The sequence below is a fragment of the Anopheles bellator genome, chromosome 2 (assembly GCF_943735745.2).
Source record: "Anopheles bellator chromosome 2, idAnoBellAS_SP24_06.2, whole genome shotgun sequence".
NCBI classification, from domain to species: Eukaryota; Metazoa; Arthropoda; class Insecta; order Diptera; family Culicidae; genus Anopheles; species Anopheles bellator.
The window spans coordinates 50,361,904-50,378,231 of record NC_071286.1 but is presented as its reverse complement, the minus strand read 5'-3'; the positions used below and the strand labels follow the sequence as shown (position 1 = coordinate 50,378,231).

General features: G+C 50.3%; 1 protein-coding gene across 1 annotated transcript; it reads right to left on the bottom strand.

The window, feature by feature from the left end:
- Positions 1-1,267: 1,267 nt before the first annotated feature.
- On the bottom strand, positions 1,268-11,837 carry LOC131210383 (uncharacterized). Its single transcript, XM_058203625.1, has 2 exons — positions 11,522-11,837; positions 1,268-2,493 (listed from the first exon to the last, which is right to left on the bottom strand). The coding sequence occupies exons 1-2, from the start codon at positions 11,601-11,603 to the stop codon at positions 1,268-1,270; spliced, it is 1,308 nt and encodes a 435-aa protein (XP_058059608.1). The 5' UTR covers positions 11,604-11,837.
- Between the last annotated feature and the right edge of the window lie 4,491 nt (positions 11,838-16,328).

The window sequence follows — 16,328 nt, the reverse complement described above, 5'->3', positions numbered from 1 at the left end:
TCACAATATTTGTATATTTCTTCCCTTACAGCCTACGCACACAAACAAACGGAGGGCCCGGTGTTGCGAAAATGTAATTGTAAAACAACCCATCTTAAGCCTACTGCGCAGCGCCTGCTTAGCTAGTGGATCAACTTAAACGTTAAACCAAACCTCGCTTCCAGAGACGAGGCCGAATGTACGTCAAACACAAGTGAAGTAAATTGGCGCGCCGAATATTTGTGGTTTTGACTTGTGCCTGGCGAACTCCTGATTAAATGTTGCCATCGTTGGCGCCTTCCAGAGGAAAACTTTATTTCGGGTGGCCGCCTGAGCCCACGTCAGCCGCAGTAGTGACTCAGGGGATGTCCCTCGTATATGATTCAGTCCGCGTTTTCGTGCCAAGAGCTCTCTAACACTATTAGCTTACAAAACGATCTTAAGAAGCGAAACAATGGATAAACAAAACACACAAACACACCAAATGCTCGGGGCGAGAGTTTTCGCATCACAACTTTCTCTCCCTCCTGACTATGTGGACACAGCAAGGCGCTGCACCTTCTTGCGGACGTAACACGGCGCAGGGGCGTGATGCTCTGCGTGGCGTGGCACAACATTATGGGCAGAGGCGTCTCAGGGTGGTAGCAGCGCGGTCGCGTAAATAATATGACACTCCTGTTTCGTTGGTTGTACTTTGTTACTGTTTCACAGGTCGCCGGCCACCATCCCCCCCCGTCTCTACTAATCCTATCTTCACACATCCGGGCCGTGCTAAACATCGACGGCCCACTTTCCGCGACTGAACCCATTTCTCTATGGCACTTGACCACCCTCGCGGAGGGTTTAGGATTACAGAACTCGGTACCGCAGTGTGGCTCGTTCATCGAACTGTTTCAATGATCCTCTCTTATTGTCCTTCTCCGCGTGAGCCTCGGCAAAAAGCTGCGAGAATACATGTATTGCGCGCTCTTCCCTATCGGTTGCTAACGCTAATATATTTGCACCTAAGGCTTCCGGTTTGTAGGCCCCCCGTGGTGTATTTGTACTGCTTTTTATCTCCTGTCATCCAAAAAAACCCGGTCTCTCCCGGTCAATAGTGAAGGCTGAAGGCTCCTCTCAAAATCGATCTTTGCCCTGCTGCTGCGCGGTTTACGGTTAAATAATAAATAATAAGCGTAGCTCTGAACTCGCTCGCTGCGCACAGCAAGGTGATGATCGTGGCCACGGGTTGGTGGTGCCCTGCACCGTTCTCCCAGCGGCCACCGTTCACCACCAGGCGCGGTCCCACTCAGTCGTCCTTCTTCTTGCGAATCTTGCCCTCGGTTTGGATGGTGCGCGTCACCATCGCCACGCAGTCGGCGATCGACGGTTCCGACGCGTCCTCGCTGTAGTCCTCGCCGGCCATCCGGCTGAGCGTGAGGATGTAGGAGCAAGCGATGCGCAGGATCGACAGCTTCGAGAGCTTCTGCGCGTTCGAGTACGCCGGGATCGCTCGCCGGAGCTTCTCGTACGCGGCCGAGATCGTGTGGACGCGGGTCCGTTCCCGGGCGTTCGCTTCGATGCGCCGTTCGCGGGTCATGTTTTTGTAGTTTCGTGACTGGGTTGCCAACGTAGCGCCCGTCGACGACGAGGAACCCTTGGCGTCGTCCTCGTTGTCCACAATCAGCGAACCGCCGTCGTCGCCATCGAGCGAGCTGGCACGTGGGGCCACGAAAAGCGTCGACCCCAGGTGGTGGTGGTGCTGCTGGTGCGGATGGTGGTGTTGGACATCGTGGTGCAACCGCGAGTGCCGGTGATGCTCCTGCAGGAGATGGAGCTTGTGCGCCAAATCGGACTCCCGATCGCCTTCCGCGTTGGACTCCGCGGTATGACGCGATGGGGAGGATGCTAGGGTCGCCGACCGGGAAGAGGACCCCTGATGATGAGCCTCGGTCTGCGGCGGGTTGCTCTTTTTCGCCACCAACGCCAACGGTTGCAGCTGCTCGATCGGGTTCGTGAACGGAGCCCGATGGAGTGTCGTGACAGCCGGATGACGCACGTGGAGATCGGCTGGACTGGGGAATGGAGCGGAGGTGGTTTGGTGTGGTGGCAGCGGAAGTCCGGCCTGGCCTTCGGGAGCCCACGGCCTGAACGGGCTGGCAGCGGCCGCTCGGGATACCGATCGCAGGTCTTCCTCTTCGTCCTCTTCATGCTTCACCGTCGACGAGTCCTGGTATCGGATGCGCTTCTTCAGCGGGGCCAGCAGTTCCGTTTCCGCTACCACACGCAACGGTTCCGAGCTCTTGCGCTTGTTCTTAATGAGTGAACCCGGAACGGAAGGTGTGGTGGTGATGGCGGTTGTAGTGGCCGTCAACGTTGCGGGAAGCTTCACCTCGATCGAGTCCTCACAGCTGTTCTCCGGGCTGATCAGCCCATCCCGGGAGCTCTGGTCCAACGACTTCAGGTCGTCTTCGTGCTCGGAGCTGCCGGAGTTGAAACCGGAATCGCGTTCCAACGAGCTAGACATGGCTGCACCTGGACCGAACAAGAAATCGAAGAAATGAGGCCATTAGTCACCATTTCACAGCTCCGAAATATTTTGCAGCACCAATATGATAAAGTTAATTTAAATATTCTTGAATTAATCAACGTCAACGAATCATTGTACTCGTGAAGATATGGGACACTTCGGTAGTATCTTAAGCTATTTTACGAACCAACTACCGAGCAAACGCTTAACTTTTAGAATTTTTGTTAATTTATAACACACGATGGAAATATAAGGTTGACTAAAAAGTAACCCATTACATTCACGGAAGATGACTTTAGTGATCGATATTTCGCGAAGACGATGGATACAGTTCAAATTTTCTGCTCGTTTTAAAACCGATTGTTTATTGTTTGCTCCGTTCGTTTGTGAGTTGGATGGAAGTAAACAAAGAGAAATGGAACCCTTCTATATATAGTTTTGAATTTCACCCCAAAATAATGGATTACTTTTTTGCCAACCTTATATGTGAAAATCAGAATCAAACCCAAAAAGCGAATGTTGTTTTTGATGTCGCCCTCAGTTTCACGAAATATCACACCCCGTCCGAAGATTTATTGACCCCTCTGCCCTACGCTGCGAGAGGAATTTGTTTACCACCTCGTGCGCGCCCGCGTGTGTCCTTTTTTTCTAACCACTCCTTGGAGACCGAAAATTAATTAATTGTTCCGATGACAAACTCGTCTCTCGCCGCAATAATGTTCCAAAAAGCATAATATTCGCACGGCTTCCCAGATCGCGATCTTTCCGTCTCGGCCGACGTCACCATCACCGTTGGCGCCAACAACGGCTCGAAGACTCGAGAACCGGATCCGTTCCGCGTGGGCAAGGGGTGCGGCGGCGCGGTCTCGGTCGGCGGGAAGCAAATTAGTCTCGTGACCGACCCCGGGGAGAAGTGGTATTTGTTTACGCGTAGCCGCCGGCCCGATGTGGGTTTCGAAATGCCTTCCGCGGGTGCTGGCGGATGGTAGCCGGCAGCCATTGTTTTACGCGCGCCGGCGCCATTGACAGCTGTCAATGAGGACCCCCCCTCACCTCTATTCGCACCTCGCCGAAAAAGAAACCCGGGAGAAGAAAAAAAAAGGTTAAAACCCGAAAGCCGCGAGTTGTCGCGCAAAATTATGCAAATGAAGCCGCGGGCGGCTCAGAAGGTGGCGCTCGCGTCTGCGCCTTGAAGGAATGCGCGCAGCTCGCGAAGATCGTCGGCTGGAGATAAGGACCGCGAACAATCATCAACAGACGGACCCAGCCAACCACCCAAAGGCAGTCGGTCAAATTCGACGACGATTGGCGATGACAAATGTGGCCCGCGAGGCGACTCCCAATGAACGCATAATCAAAACATTATTAAAATATTTCAAAGCTCGAGTGTGTGACTTTCGTGGCACGGCGTGGTCAGGTGGCGTCCTGTCATGCTTCTACACATACGATATCGTAGATCGCGAATGGCACTTTCTTCCTGTTTAAGCAAAAACGGGAGTAATTAATGAGGATCGCCCAACAGAAACGAGTTAAACCCGGAGCACCTCTATTTGACCCCTCCGTTTGTCGTGTGGACGACTCCTCTAGGTCCCAATAATCCGTAGGGGCTAGGACTTATAGGGAGCGTTTCTGTTTCGTTGTCCTTTTACCGCTCAATCACAGTCTGACCTAATCCATTTCGATGCCGTCGATTCACACTTGCGTGTGTCCACATACGCCCCGCTGATAGCATTGTGGCGTTGAGCCTTCGGCTGCGACACGTGTGCTGTCATCGTCGGCAGCACCGGCACCAGCTGCACACCGCTAATTAACTCACGAATGTTAATTACCGTATAAACAATGGCTGGACAACCCCGCCACAACTGTGTGGACGGCGAGGATGAATCTCGCGACCTGCTGGGCATATGTGACCTTGCCTGGGAGTCAGAAGCCATTCAATCAATCGAATGTCTTCCGTCACCGACCAAAGGACCGCAGGACAGCGCGCCCAGAGATAATCGCAAATCAACGGCACAACAAGTCATCAGCTCCGTCGTGTGGGAGCGAAGTGACACTAACAAATGGACAAATATTATTCACATTTCTATGTCTCAGGGGGTCCGGTGGGGAATGGCTTCATGACTAGCTCTGAGGACTTATTCCAAAACACGCTCATAGTTTGTGGAGTCCAATCTGGGGACTCGTTAGTCTCAAAGTTCGCAAACGTTGGTTTCTTTCTCCAAACCACCTATGGCCAGCACATGGGCACATGGGTCAGAGGGATGACCCGTCCGTACAAGGAAGAAGAGAGTCTCCGTGGAATGTCTCCGAGTCCGCTGCTTCGCGGTCTTATTGTTACCGCATGCCCTTGATCGGGTCTTGACCGGCGCCCAAATTGAGATCGAGGAGTGTAGGATAATTCCTGGAAAGACAATCGCGGAAAACTGGAAACCATCTGGCGCTCCCGAATATCTCCTTCACCAGAGTCTCAGGTCCCCGGGGTGTCGCGAGGCTCGACCCTCTTTGTGCAGTCACTTCCCGTTCCACCGAAAACGGACAGAAAAACTTCGCGGTGCAAAAAGATGCCTTATGCCCGGGGGCCCATAACAAGGATCCGACGACGACGTCTCGCCCACGGCATTCCAGCGGCCCACCACACCGCCGCCGCCACCCAGACGAGGTCAGATTTCGGCAGTGTTCATAAATAATCGCCGAATGTTGTCGTCTGCCACAATGGGGGCTCTCTCTCTCTCTCTCCGCGCCGGACCCAGTTCTCCACGGCGGTGACGACACACACGCAGGACACTGCACTTATTTTGCATGCAGTTTCGGCTTTTCGCGCTGCCCGCAGATAATGATCAACACCCTGGCGGCGGCGACGACGACGAATGCAAACGTCTGGCTGGCTCCTCCGCGAAACTCGGGGGGAATAATGAAATGTGAGAAAAGGAGTGAAACACCAACACAAAATAATGCACAAAAATCTTACTCGTAAAACGAAAACGAAACATAAAAAGCTCCCGCCATCGCGCCGCGACCGGAAAAGGCAATCGTTTACACATCCAACAGGCAATCGAATAAAGGGACATTTGTAAGGAAGTGCACCAGTTGGAAGAAAATGGGCTCCCCTTTCGGTGCTATTAGGGCTTTCACAAACTAAATAATTTCATTTGTTTTTCAATAACTCCATAGGAAGTGAACCGCTTTGCTGCCAGCTTGTCGTTACTCATGTAACGGAACGAGTACAGGGTAGTCCATTAAAGATATTTTTCTTCACTTGGTTATAAAACAAACCCGCCTTTTCGATGGGTGAATATTTATTGGAACGTTTTATTCGTAACATTCATTTATGTATAAAATACAATTCCGGTTGCATTAAAATGGGGAAATCCGAAAAACTTATTTCGAAAGTGATAGGGACTCAAACGATCTTAAAAAACAGAATTGTAGTTTTTGGGTTCAGAAAACATACGCGTCGTGCAAGAGAAGCCAATGCACGCCAAAACGAGTGACTGTTTGGTGCGGATTTTGGATGATTGGGTTCTTCGGCGAAATTGAAGCTGAGGACTTGGACGGAATTTGGTTTCAACAGGACGCCGCTATGGTTTATGTTATGCGAACAAACCAGCAACTTTTTACAAGCTCAATAGTCAAAATAAAATTGCTATTGCCTAGATAAGACTACATACAGTCGAAAGTGTACTCAAAAATAGGTCGATCCATAGGTCGATCTAATGCCAAGCCAGTCATGGTGGATATTTTACCGAAATTGTTTTTCATAAAAAATTGAAGAATCAACCTTTCAAATAAATGATTACCTATCGAAAAATAAAGAGCCGTTTTTGTTATATAATCAAATGAAAAAATATATCTTTAATGGACCTCCCTGTAGTAGTCCGAAGAGGAGCCAAAGTTTGCTTCAAACGAATTATTTGTTGTCGATATGCTCGTTGTCCATCAATAATTTCATTAGGTTCTGAAAGCTCATAGTACACCACACCTTTCTTATCCCACCATATGGACAGCACAGTTTTCTTCGCATTGAAGTAATGAAATCCACGCAAATCAGATGCTTCAAAAATCTCATCAGAAGCTAGGACAAGATGGTGAATTGAACCCCAAAAGAAGACGAATACCTTCGTCGATCAATGATCTGAGGCTGATTGATTAATGACGCAATCTTGCCGGAATGTGGTATGAACCCGTCCGTGTCAGATCCAGTTCTTTCAACAAGTTTTCTGCAGCTGTCTGCAGGCACGGGCCCTACACCTTTGGCCATCTCCCTCTCGAAATTCCTGGCTACCGGCTGGTGTTTTGGGCTGTCCTGCGGAAGTGTCGATTTGGCCACAATGAAACTTCCTCTTGAACGATGTCCTCTTGCCTCGGGCAAAGCAACACACGCAAAACTCACACGCACGTGTCATTGCGGCGCACCGGGTCGTCACCTCAGCCCTCCCCACCCAGCCATACGTGTCTGGAGCAATTACGGGTGCAAATGGCATTACGTTATTAAACCGACACTAATGTATTCAGTTGCGCGCCCGGCTGCCGGCGGTGACGTCTCTCTGCCTGTTTGGTGGTGTAGGAATTTGCAGTTCCCAATCGGTTCTCGATTCGGATTCCCGGTCCACCACGGGAAAACTAGGAAACTTTCCGGCCGTCCGGTGTTTACTACTCCCTGACGTCAAGCGGCCGTTAACCCGCTCTCTCTCTCTCTTGCCGGGCTCCTTTCTTTGCGATTGAGATGTCCTGCAGCGGACTTTAATGGCGCCACCCCATACCCAACACGTTGGCGTTGGTTTGTTTATTGATGACTTTATCGGCTGGCGAATTTCAGGAAAAGTTGCACAGGAACTGCACAGCAAAATACCCGGCCCTTCAAGAGAGGTCCGGTCCGGACCAACGGTCCAACAATCGATCGATCAGAGATCCAGCGCGCAGTAGCAGCAGCTGCAGCCACAACGCGCCAAGGACCGGCGGGCCAATTTGTTTGTGTATTTATATTTACTTTATCGGCTTCCTGCGTGCCGGCGAACGGGTGGCTACGTAGAGAAAATAAATTGTAACCCAACGCGGACCTGGCCACGACGTCCAAGAAGGGCTGGCGATGACGCCATGTGACGCGCTAGCGGGCGGATGTGTTCAGCAGGTTTGAGAGCGACCAGAGAGACGTGTAATCCCAAGAACGACTGTGAACCGAATGGGGCGCGTTTACGGCGAAAACAAGGGAAAGGTTACGCTTTGGCGCCATCTGGGAGGCCCTCTGGCGCCTCTCCTATTTCCCGGCTACCGGCTGGACCGAACCGATTCCATTGCTTCTCGGAAGAGAGCTTTACCGGTTTCGGATTTGGACTCTGTCGGATGGATGCAGCGCCCCATTCCGAGAATACAGGAAGATGCGAACCCTTTGCAAATATGCCGTATCGCCACCCCAAAACCGGACCAGACTCTCCTTGGTCTGGAGCGAAGGAATGGGTCTGGCCCGGCTTCGTGTGGGTCTCTCTGGGGGATCGCGGTCGGGAAAAAGATTGTTGGCGCCAGAAAGCCGGCACACACCCCAAAAAAGGACCCCGGCGGTTTGCTTCAAAGTGCCGAGTGCCGAAAAAAACGATGAGACTGCAGGGCTGCTGCTGATGCTGCTGTTGGAGGTTGTGATTTACGGACCCCGAGCCCGAGGACTCGATTCCTCGAGTCGGTCGGTCGGTCGTGATCTCTTTTCGGTCCCCCATCCTGCACCGCCGGATTCCACACCTTGGGACTGACCAACGGACCTTCAAGTAGCGGTCGAAAGCCCTTGTTGACTGTGGGGGCGATCCACAGAGAGAGAGAGAGTTGGGATCGGAACCAGAATGGTCACCCAACCTGAACTAAACTCTGCGGAGTCCTTGACGTGGCAACTGTTGCCCTATACGTGAGAGGTGGGCCAGGGCACACATACACACGAGGCAATTAACTCATCAACCTAATCGCGAGACTCTCATATGCAAATGCCTCTGCGCCACACATCAATCCCGAGACAGAGGCCAAGATTTAGGGCCAAGTCTTCCGGTCGTAAAAAGTCGCCGATACTCTAGAGGGACTGCCACTCTGTTACGCGAAACCTCTCCCGAGACGAAGCTAAAACTCGATCCCCTCGACGACGAATCATAATGGAATCATAAACATTTTATTGGCCCTCAGCATGTATGCGCGGCCAACGCCGTGGCCCCGTGAATGTCGGGGATCCGGGAGGTACGGGGAAGAAGTGATTGAGGTAGTTAAAAAAGGTTCGAAATCCAACGAAACGAATGGTGTGTCGCCCCCGCGTGTTAGGCAATCCGCTCGCCAACGCCTCCATTTCCACCAAGTGACAATTAAATGGCACCCTCCTGGGAAGACTGGGGGTGGCAGACGATAAATGATTTTCCACCCACCGCACTGCTGACTGACTGTGTTCCACCTGCGAAAATGGCCACGACACAGTCGCGTTCCCAGAATCGGACGAAGAAGTTATTTATCAATCTGCGACCTCCGCGGACCGGACAAAAACTCAGGATCAGGATTCGAAGCCGGCGCTATCAAAACATTTCCACCGAAGAAGCAGGGCGGGCCTACCCACTCGATGTGGCCAACTCGACCGTTCTGAAGAACAGAAAAGTCCCCTCCCGCCCGGGGGACACATTCCGATGGTGTCAAAACTAGTGCGTGGCACTTGGAGCCTGGGCCTGGCCTACGCGCCGAGTGACGGATGGCGCTCGGAACAGGGTGATCCATCACGCTCTCTCGCTCTCTCTCTCCCTTGGGGGGAACTACTGGCCACTTCGAGAGCTGGCAGGAAATTGCGTCAAATTTTGTAAACAAAACTCCCCCAAAAACTTGTATCGCGAGGACTATAAATCCCTCGAGACCAGAGTTCCGACGACCCGGTGCCGGTGTGTTTCTAAAACCATCGCGAGCGATGACAAATTGTTTTTGACAGTGTGGACCATCGTCCCCCGTGGCAGTGTGTTCGTCAATCTGTACAGACATCTTGGCGTAACTTTTCACGAGCCGTCGTCGAGACCGAATCTCCTTGGCCCCGACGACAACCAACGACGATGATTGTGGATATTTCGAAGTCAGGGAGTTAGTTAAGTTTTCTGGTGATCTGAATTCTTCACCTGTCGAGGCTTTATTCCATCAATCACGCGATAGTTCGATTCTTCGTCTGTCGAAAACCCACAGCAAGGTGCATGGAAAGCGGGAAAAGCCACTAGCCGATTGCAGTTCTACGAACGACATTTGGCGACCGATCTGTCCCCTCGTTTTTATCGCGCAAACAAATTGCGCCACTGTGTGGCAGCTACCAGCCGGGCGAAAAACGCTCCACCAGATGGTCCGACGCGGGATGATACTCGGCCCGGCATGACCCTTACTTATTGCCACCCCTGTTATGGGACTGCTGAAATGATGGCCCGATGAGGTTTACGCGTCCGCAACCAATACACCGGAGCACCGGAGGTTCTTCTTGGAAAATGTGGCCACAAACGATAAGCGCAACGAGTTGTTTGAACATCTGGGCACATTGGACTCTGTTCGAACATAACTCTCGATATTACACGGCCGCTCACAGGGTGATAGAGCTGTTATTGCTCGACAGGCGGAAAGATTTTTGAGGTTAGAAAATCCCCGAAGCTGCTCCATCCGGTGTTTGGATTTCGAAGCTGGGGTGAAGTCTCACTCTTTTGGAAATAATACTTTTTAATATTTCTCCATTTTTCCTCAAGCGAATAGCGACCCCATTTTGTAAATGACAAAGTTTTTGCTAAATGTTTACAATTTCCAGAATGAAGTATAGGGTGATCCAAACACTAGTTAGATCACCATATACCTCAAACGACAAGGGGAATTCTAGAAGAAATCCCGGGGATCCCGGAAGAGTCCAACGGTCCAGGTTTACCCACAAATTATTCTTCCCTTGAATTAAGGTCTTTGGACCTCAAACAAAGGGTTGCGCGGTATCAGTATCGGTAGTTCCGTAGAACCAGGCCCGCGCGACTCAGATCCCCACAGGACCTTCGTTTTTTGCGGATCATAATTTAAAACTTCAACTTCAAAATCCAAAATGCACCACATCCGTTGCCTCTCTCTCTCTCTCACGGTGTTTGAGTCAGTGAAGATCCTATGCAATCCGCCGTCGCCGCCCCCCTGGAGGGAAAGCCGGGCTCTGGGTCTATAATTATACACTCCGCCGAGTGTTGCGCCGCCTTCCATTCGCCGTGAAGCTGGGGCCATTCGAGAGAGTCCTAATCCCGCCGCAGCAGCAGCAGCAGCACCGTGGTGCACCTTCCAAGAAAGCCAGCGCCCATCATCATCATCCTCTCGTCCCAACGGCCGGCCGGACGGACGGCCGGCAATCACATGGCTAGGACGCGCGCCTAGAACACGCCAAACTCGAATTCGCAGGAAGCGTTCGTGGAGCTGGAGCGCAACCCCGTGACTCCGTTTGCGTTAAATCACACATCCGGCCGGTGTCTATATATAGGAGGATCTACAAATTCCCTGGCTCCGGAAACTCATTACGCTTTGATGTTCCGGGAGCGCGCGGCGCATCCGGTGCTCTCGCCGGTTTTTTGGGGAGGTGGCGGGTCAAATGGCCCAGGCTTAGGCTCAGCCGCCCCCCGCGTTCTGTCACCTTCGCTTCCATCGAGCGGGCTAATTAAATGCAACACGGCGGCCCACGGTCATGCTGGCGCATCGCATGATCGTCAAATGTCAAGATCTCCTCGGAGGGTGCTGGTGGCACGTAGTCCAGCTGCGCCGCGGATTGAGTGATTTATGGACGTGTGTGCGGGAAGTGTCGACATACGCGCGTCAGGAGGGTGGCGACGCACGTGTGCCGCCGCCACTCTGGCCGGGTTGTGGCGTTGTGGCTGGTCAATTAAAATCTGAACCGAGCGCAGAAGGCGCCAACTATAAATGACATAATTACACCCGCGTGCGATCCACGCGATGCGGTCTGGGGATCGGATCTGTCAATTATCCTCGCCAGACGCCCCTGTGAAAGTGAAGCAAACGGTCAAAACGGACCCTTACCTTTCATCAGGATCGCCGACAACTCCACTGGACTGAGCTTGGGGTACATCTTGGCCAAGCTGCTCATCGCCTCGGACCACATTCCCCCCCGGGGCGGGTCACGCCAACTGCCAACTTCACTTGTTGCACACACCCCTCTACTGGGGACACCCTTCGCTCCGTAACGCTTCTGCTTCCTTGTGCCTCCCTTATGTCACCGGCACTTATCCTCTTCGGACACTCGACTCTGGGCGATAGTGGATCGGCCTCGAGCGGTTCACCGTACCGAACGGCCTCTATCTGTCACTGTTTGCTTATCGCTTGCTTTATTTTTATCTCTGGCCAGTTTTCGGACCAATTTTCCGTCGTCAGACTACGCACAATCACACGTCGCCGCTGGCCATCACAACGCACTGCCCAACGCTTTTTTCTGGTGCCACGAATCCCTCGAAAACCTACGCGGAAAATCCGTGACCGACCGCGCGTTTGGGATTCACACCCCAAAGGTCCGACGGATGACTCACCGAACGATTTGTCACTCTGTCACGAATTTCGGTATCCTTTCTTCGCGACACTTCCGGTCGCTGCACTGCAAACCGTGTGAGAAGCGCACGCCGAACGCTACTCTCGACTGTATCCGGTGCGGTGTATGGGAACGCGCAATCACTTCCTGCGATGCTTGGCTGCTTCCGGCCACCGGAGTAATCCTTTTGAAAATGCCCGTGTTCCGTGTTCAACTTCTTGCGCTCCCGAGCCAAATCCACGTCTCTTCGCGCGAACGTCCCAATCAAAACTTCGCCGGTTCGGGCCAACTCGTAACTGCTTCGGGTCGAATGAGCAGCTGAGTTCCGCCGGCACTCTCTCTCTCGCTCTCTCGCTCTCTTCGCACCGCGTTCGTAAACATGTTGCCGCACTATGGGGAAAGAGCGGACATAAGTCCATTTCAAAAACTGAGGTGTTAGTCATACTAGCCTAAAATAGCCTAGCCTTCCGTGTTGTGTAGATTCCGAGAATTCTTCTCTCAAAGTCGAAAGAGTGATAAAAATGGCTCAAGCTAAAAAAAACCAGGTTAAGGTTTGTGCAGTAATTGTTAAACATTTCACATAAAATAAGCTTTCAGAAATTAATCAGATATCAGAAAATCAGGTACTTATGATAGCATTTGTCGTCGAATATTCTCAGATGCTGAGCGTGCGAGTACACAAATTCATTACCACGCAAGAAAATCTTCCAGAGAGAATAATTTAAAAGACACATTCATTCGGACAATACATAGCAGCAGTAACCCTGAAATTAGTTATATTTCATTGGGTTATAGGCAGCGAAAAGAACATAAAGTTAGTTTCCTGATGTAGTTTAAGAAGTTTGTTATCTTGGAGGAAACAACTAATGACGGTATGGAACAAGTATTTAACCAAAGAGATAAAATCGATTTAAGGTTTGATGAAGACATAGACTGATAAGTATTCTATCAAACGTTTAAATAATAGATCAAGGGATACTTCGGATGGTAATAACTACTTGGTTCAAAATGCCCACAAACGGAGTGGGTAAAGCTCCTTGATCATTTCATATCCTTTTTTAAACTCACAAGGCATTCGATTTGTAGCAGAAATTCGATATTTGCTTTTATGATAGTGCTTTACATTTTTTTAGTGTAATACAGATTGCATACTTAATGCGTTTAAAAACCTTAAAATAACGAAAAAAGATTATTCAATGTACTTGAACGCGAATTTTATCAAAACACATGCAAATAAAACAAAAACGTTGAAAAAAGTACATAGATTCTTCCTAAAAATAAATATGTCCGCCTTTCGAATACAAATTCCCCACTGTGCGCCGCTCTCGCTCGCAGCACTCACGCTCTCTCACGCTCTCTCTGAGAGAATCGAATCGAAGTGCACTTGTACTCTCGCGTTGCTCGTTGCACTTGTTTTGTTTGTCTGCCGTCTCTGTCCCGCGCCGTGTGTCAGGTGCAGCACATACACATTCCGTGTGGCTGTATGTGTGCGAGCATAGAGCCCCTTTTCGGCGCTATGCTGGTTTTGCTCCGAGCCCGGCTCGCGTTGAGTCACACCCGGCGCATACCGCCGCAGCATAAGCGCTTACCCTTCTTCCCTACCCGTCGTCACTAGCGGATTGCTCGGCGGGTTTATCCGCCCGATTAGGATGTGGAATAACAGACATGCCGCACACATGGGCCGTCCGGGTATGGAAAACACGGCTCAATGTCCCGTCCGGGCCCAACACAGGGCCAATATTTTTGTGAATTGGCGGTTCAATTGTTGGATATTGTTTTATTCTTCCACCACAGAGGCAAGAACTTAGCACCGCCAATTATTGGGCTTGTGATTGACCTTATTGTGAGGTCCATTGTGTTAAAAGGAATTTCCAATTCAATGTCCAGTACTGCAAGGTGCCTAGTCAATTATCAAAATAAAACCAGCCGGTGCTTCCGGTTCTATCTTCTTCTGTTTTACTTCCGCAAATCGGTCGGCCAATCATCGGTCCTATACAATCGCCGAGTGGCCAGCAACAGGGCCGCACAAAAATCCACCGGCGAACGATCGTGCAGCAAAGTCGAAGGAACTCAAATAGGATAAAGGAAATTACGATAGAGCAGAGTTGAAAGGGATTATTTTTCGACCTAAACATATTTAATTCAACATATTTAATTCATTCATCTTAGTTTCTAAGCTATTTCATACTTAGATATAAGAGTAGTTAGGTTAGTATAATAAAGAGGCGAATCAAGCTACTGCAGCACAAAGTCTCTGTAATACATTAAAACAAACAAACAGCAACAGGGCGTCTCTCTAACGCCTCGTGATCGAACGCTTTCGTCGAGGTATTCTTAGCTTTGGCACACAATTAGCACTATTGTTACACTTAAGCAGATGAAATAAGGGTCACTGCTACGAATTTAATTTTTGATAAATAAAGCTCTATAATTAGAGCTTAAGAACCGGTTTTTCTGAAACTGATGTTGATGTCTGCGCAATGAACTAATTAGTTCCACATCGCACGGCTTCACTTCCATCCTAAATTTTCACAACACCCTTTCCGCACCGGTGCCGGTATACCAATGTTATCAATATTGTTCACAGCAACATGATCTTCTGATTAGCACATTCAAAGGAGGTTCAAAAATAACCGGCGGCGGCCGAAAATAGAACCACGATCGATGTTATTTTCGGCCCAGTCTATATTTTGCGTCGTGTCTCGTTGACGACATAAGCAAACGATCGTTACTATTGGCAGTTCGCAACAATGGCTGGCTTCCGGGGCCCAGCACGCGTGCTATCAGTTCCAAGAAGTGGCCCGATCTTTGTTTGCCAAAGTATCGTCATCGATCCCGTCGGTCTAGCAAAACACCTGGTGTTTTTCCATAAGGCGCGATCGTCGCTCTGGTTAGCACCTTTTCGATTTCTTGAGCCGAGGGCGAAGACAAAGGTTTACCGAATGTCGCTTTTCGAAGGCTGAATTATTTTCGAAGCCACTGGGAATGGAGGGTTCTGACTATCTGAGGTCGAACCGATCGCATCGCAACGCAGAGTGGTTATCTGTGCGAAGGCTGACGAGACAAGCCATTCTCGTGCGATAACTGTCGACGTTTTCTTGACTCATTCTGAAGTAGTGACCATGGTTCCGCCGCTTTGCGAAACCCTTCCAAACAATCAGTGCACCAAATGTTTAACACATTATCACCATCGTCCGTCAATGAGAATTCGTCTCATTAGTCCCTCGGATGCTATCCAAATTACCTAAATTTGTTCGCAGACGGCCCTCCTGCAACACATGGTTCTTGGCAAATTCCGTCGTGGCACTTCCGGGAAAAGTGTCGAACGCAGCTCAACGTGCCTCGGCAACGGTTTTACTCCGTTTTTTTTTTCGTCTACACAGGAACGGGGCCTGCAGCAAACATGTTGGCACGGCCGTTCGATGGCCATGGTCACCACATTGACACGTTCGAAGGAGGGTGTTAAACATATCGGGCCCCGAACCATCTGTGACGCGATCGACGTGGATTGACCTTTTGTTTTTATGATGGGCCACAAATGAAAGGAAACGGATGCGCCGGGAATTCCGGTCCTAACGGTCCCGAGGTCCGGTCTGGTCCGGTCCGTGCCGATTTCCGTGCCAAGCGACGTGGGCAGTATGCAAAAACGGAAGGACGCCTCGTCCGGTCGAGGGTTTTTGTTTCGTCTTCCAGACGCTCTTAATGACGACGAGTGGGCCTGTCGCTGCATGCGCACAGCTGGCCAACATGTGAAGGAGGTCTGGTGGCGTGGCTGTGTCCTATGTCGAGCATATTGGTGCAGCAGCCACGAAAGTTGTGCCGGTTGCAACAGACGACTCGTTTTGTTATATCGCACTCGGCAGGATTTGAAAAAACTATCAAAAAAGGAAGGGCTTTCGTAAGATGTGTTGCAGATGTAATGTATTATGATTTGGTGTGTTTGCAGTACGGATTTAGCATCTACGGACAGAATCATTCAATGATCAAAGAAGAGAATTTGAAATGTTTAACAAAAACTGAAATAAGCGATCATATCAATCGACTAAATTGATATTTGCCATTAACTGTCTGCTTCGGTAACCGGCCATTCATTGAGCTGGTCCCATTTATGGCTACTTGAAGCTAAGGAAGAAATAGAATTAAAGAGATTGAATTATGTCGTCCAACATCAGTTGGTGAGGCTTCAAACAGAGTTCACATACGGGGTGTACAACCTAACGTTCTTTTTTTCATTTGGTTATAAAACAAAAACGACTCAACATTTTCCGATGCTTGAAAATTTATTTTAAAGGTCGATTCACCGAA